At 40.3% G+C, this 5,002-nt stretch overlaps 1 protein-coding gene across 1 annotated transcript; it reads right to left on the minus strand.

Annotated features, from left to right (window-relative positions):
* Positions 1-1,512: 1,512 nt before the first annotated feature.
* On the minus strand, positions 1,513-3,694 carry LOC141649142 (uncharacterized). Its single transcript, XM_074457837.1, has 4 exons — positions 3,503-3,694; positions 2,782-2,841; positions 2,271-2,738; positions 1,513-2,208 (listed from the first exon to the last, which is right to left on the minus strand). The coding sequence occupies exons 1-4, from the start codon at positions 3,692-3,694 to the stop codon at positions 1,513-1,515; spliced, it is 1,416 nt and encodes a 471-aa protein (XP_074313938.1).
* Positions 3,695-5,002: the final 1,308 nt, after the last annotated feature.

Genomic DNA, 5,002 nt, shown 5'->3' on the forward strand with positions numbered 1-5,002 from the left:
AGTATACTTGCCACTATAAAAGACTTGATCAGTGGTCCTCTTCTTTCCTGAAAAAAGACGATTGTTTCGTTTCTGCCAAATATAGTATACTGCCCCAACAAGACAACACACATACCAGCCATTCCTCCAATGCTTTCTACCTCTTCTCCTGTTACTCCAGATTAGCTCAGTTCAATACTTAGAGCTCCTTCCATGAGTCCCCATACATTGTGTTAATCCCTCCCATATTTGCTTTGAGTAGGGATAGCTAAAAAATAAGTGACTGTGTGTTTCATTTGCGTGCTTGCAGAGAATACACCTATTAATCAGGATCATGCCTTTCCTGATCAACAAGTCAACAGTAGCAAGCTTATGTTGGATAGCTAGAGAAGCAATAACACTATGCCTGGGAATGACTGCTTTACCAGAGAGAGCTTTTATCCAACGCAAAACCTGGTATTTGGGACGAAACCAGTCGTAGGCTTCACGAATTATAAATTTTCCATGTTTTATCCAGCTGTGCAACACAGACCGAGCTTGCTGAACACAGCCAGTGCACTGAAATATGTCATACTTAACAGAAATGATACATCTAAAACTTTCAGAATGCTGAGACCCACATGTTGCATCCCAAATTGTACAGTGTGGAAAATTATAAGCTTTGTGCCAAGCAGCCCAAGCCCCTGCTGGAGGAAGATCAAGCAGCCAAATCCATCTGGCTATAAGTGCTTTATTCCATGAGAGGAGCTCTTTTACATCAAATCCCCCTTCTTGCCTTGGAGAGCAAAAGCTATACCAACTGTTCATTATTAGCTTTCTCTGATTGTTCTCAATATTCCAGAAATTTTTTTTACACATCCTATTAATTGTCTTAATCACACTTTTTGGTAAGAGGACACTAGCACACCAAAAGTTTTCTAACCCAAAAAATGACAGAATTTAGCAATTGAAGTTTCCCAGCATAGGATAAAAACTTAGTGGACCAGTGATGCAAAGAGTGCTGAATCTTACCAATAAAGGCACCATACATATCAACTTTTATACGAGCAGTATTAAGAGGTAGACCTAAATATCTGAAAGGAAATCTACCTTCAGAAAAATCAGTCTCCTGAAGAATAGCCTCTTTGACATCAGCATGAACACCCCCAAAATAAATCTCAGTTTTATCAGTGTTGGCAGATAGCCCAAACCAGCTAGCAAAAGCAGTTAAAGAGTGCACCACTGCTCTGACTGAAGGAACATCACCCCTTGTGAAAATCATGAGATCATCAGCAAAAATTAAATGAGTCAGGCCAAGTTTGCAGCACTTAGGGTGATATGAGACTTGATTTTGAGAGCAAATGACCCTCAAATATCTAGACAAAACCTCCATGCTTAACTTAAAAATATAAGGTGAGAGTGGATATCCTTGTCTAATGCCACTCTTACCTTGGAAAAATCCATGAACTGAGCCATTAATTTTGATTGAAAACCAGGAGCTAGATATACAACCCATCACCCAAGAAATGAACTGATCAAGAAATTTATAGGCTCTTAGCATGTTCTTAATGAACCATCATTGCAGAGAGTCAAAAGCCTTCTTATTTCAACCTTGATAAGGCATCTAGGAGTCAAATATTTCCTGCTATACTCTTTCACCAAAGATTGAGAAAGCATGATATTTTCGTAAATATTCCTCCCTTGTACAAAAGTTGCCTGCTTAGGGCCAATAAGCACAGGGAGGAGAGCTTGCAGTCTTTTAGAGAGGATCTTGCTGACAGTTTTGTAGAAAGTTGTGCAACAAGAAATGGGTCTAAAATCAAGAACAGAATCAAAAACTTTCTTTTTGGGGATTAGAGCAATAAGAGTTGTATTTGCTTGCTTACTCATCCTTCCAGTGGTGAAAAAAGAGTTCACAGTTTTACAGAAATCCTTAGCCACCAGATCCCAGCTATTCTTGAAAAAAGCAGAAGAAAATCCATCAGGCCCTGGAGTTTTATCAGAGCCAGTATCAAATAAAGCAACTTTAATTTCATCCACCTCAACAGGCCTAATAAGATTTGCCATGTCAGTGCTCTGAACACAAGGGCTTCTTTGAATGAAAGCATCATCTAAAGGTAAAATATCTTGCTGACTGCCAAGCAAACTTTTATAATAATCCAGAAAACCTGCAGCTACCTCATTGAGCCCAACTCTTTCTTGTCCAAATCTATCCTTAATATGACCCAAGATTTGCTGCTGCTTCCTCTCCTGAATCTTAGCATAAAAGAACTTAGAGGAACAATCATTGTGAACAATATTGGTAATTTTGCCTTTTGTTTGAGAATATTCTTCTCAATATTTTTGAATTTGCAATATTGCTGAAGTAGTTCCTTTTCAGCACTGATAAGGCTAGGGGAGAGAGGATTAGTTTGCAAATCAAGTTGACAACAGTGTAACTTATCCCTGAGAGCTTTAACTTTGTCAGCAATGCCATTAAAATGAGCCCTATGAAGAGGAGTAAGAGCATTCTTAACATTTTTAAGCTTGGCAAAGAGCTTGTAGGGAATAGATCCAGCAACAGGGAGGTCCCAAGCCCCCTTGACAATGTCCTTATACTGAGGATGGTCAATCCAACAATTGAGAAAGCTAAACCTGGGCTTTATTGGAGGGTCATCAAAAACAGTCACTACCACAGGGGAGTGATCAGAGATACCAGGTGCCATATAATTGGCAGAAGTACTAGGATATCTAAGAAACCAAGCAGAGTTTGCTAGAGCCCTATCCAGTTTAACCAGACTCTGGACCATGCATCCTTCTTGTTAGTCCAAGTCAAGTCACAACCTGAACTGTTAATATCTTCCATTTCACATGCCAAAAGACAGGAATTGAAATCAAAAATATCTGCCATAACAGGAGAAGTAGTACCAACTCGTTCAGTAACATCCCTTACCACATTAAAATCCCCAAGAATGATCCAAGCATCAACCAAAGGTCTGATTAAGTTGTTCCCATAATAGATCTCTTTCCTTAGCATCATTACTAGCATAAATCATAGTCAAATGAAACCGTTGACAAGTTGCATTATGATAAATCTCACAGTGAATGAATTGAGCATGAATAAGAAGAGGAGTAATAACCACAGTAGTAGGATTCCTCAACAACCAAATTCTACCATTCTCATGATAGTTATAATTGCAACAAGAGTGATAATGCCGAAAGTAGGTTTTAAGGCAATTACCAGAATTCTTCTCTTTTACTTTAGTTTCCAAAACACCTATAATATCTAGCTTATTAATCCACAAGAAGTCTTTTACCTCCTGTAGCTTGAGAGGGTCATTACCCCCTCTAATATTCCAAGACGCTATCTTTATGTTTCATTTCCATCTGGAGGGTCCCCATCCCCTAGATTATCTTTCACTGAATGGATCAGGTGAGCATCCTGGGTAGCTAGCATCTCACTCTCCATTCCTGAGCTAACGGTAGTACTATCAACAAGCATAGAGGGGTTTATCTCAGTCATGAGGGTAAAACCAAGGTGAGCCAATTATTCATCCATCCTAACCATAGTATCTGAGCCAGGGTCAGGAGAAGGATCAATGTCAGGGACAAATTCCCCTTCCTCAACTGAAGTAAGAGGAGCAAAAACATTAGTAACTGGGAGACCCATCTCAGGGAGTGAATCAGGTGAGGCATCTCTCTTCAAGGCTATTTGAGATGCACACACCCTATCCTTCTTGTTGCATCCTGAGTGCATTATAGCCTGTCAAGGAGAGACCATATCAGAGGAAGGGGAGGAAGGGCCTAGCTGACAGCATTCTGAGCCCACCCCCTCATCCACCTGAACAGGAAGCTCCTCCTGAGATGCTGAGGTACCACCTAACAAGCAAGGAACATAAGGGACAACCATCCTAGTGACATTAGCATCCTTTTTCAGTATGGACTTAACTGGTTGTACAGGTTTAGGTTTATTTTTCTTGCAGGTCTGCAGTATATGTCCAAGCTTTCCACACCCAGAACAAAAATGAGGAAGCCATTCATACTCAACTCTCTGAGTGGAGGGACCAAATGGGGTGTTTAATGCTATTTCCAAAGGTAAGGTGGAGGAAATGTCCACTTCAATCATCACTCGGGCAAAAGAGAGCTTAGCCTTACTGGTTTTTGGTTTATCAGCAAACATAGGGCGACCTATTTTGCTTGCCATCTTACTAAGCACCTGACTTGACCAAAGGTAAGGATCCAGGTCAGGGAAGAGCACCCAAGTGGGAACAATGGTAACCCTCTCCATTTCAAAGGAAAAGGAAGGGGTCCATTACTTGAGGATGAGAGAATAAGACCCAACTTTCCATGACCCCTCCCTTAAGACATTATCCATATCCTCCTTAGAAGAGAATCTAAAGCTAAACCAACCCTCCTTGTAGTATTGAACTGCTGGGGAAGCAAGATGAGTCCAATGCTTGGAAACAAACTCAGATATTTGTTTCAGAGTTGGCTTTTAACCAATTAAGTGCCGCATAAGAGTGTGCCTCCAAATTTCCAATTCATCCACAAAATCATGAAGTTCAACATCAAATTCCATGGCAGTCTTACTATCTTCATAGAAGAACAGACTCATACCCACTTGATTCTTTGGTTTAACAATCTCAGACCAGGTAGATTTGGTACTGTGATCCTCATTTTTACTTGCATCCACCTTTAACCCAAATGAGGTTTCAACAATCGGTGATGGGATTGGGTCAGAAACCACAGGAGTAACAACATTTTCAGAGGGATTTTCACATGGAAGCACAGAATCAGAAGAAACCACTGTAGTTTCCTCAGGTTGCAAAGAGACAGGGGAAACAACAGGGGTTGAAGAAACCAAATTAGGGGTTGAAACCGAATTATCACCAGAAATTGACACTGAATTCTTTAACCTAGGACTAGTTCTAGCAAAGAATGAACATCATCAACAATCAAAGAATTCAACAAAATAGATTGGCGAATTGGGGATTTCGGAGTTCCGTCATCATGATCAAGAACATCAGAATTGCGAGAAAGATTAGTACCAGTAGGAGTAGAAAGA

Source organism: Silene latifolia, chromosome 3 (genome assembly GCF_048544455.1).
Source record: "Silene latifolia isolate original U9 population chromosome 3, ASM4854445v1, whole genome shotgun sequence".
Taxonomy (NCBI): Eukaryota; Viridiplantae; Streptophyta; class Magnoliopsida; order Caryophyllales; family Caryophyllaceae; genus Silene; species Silene latifolia.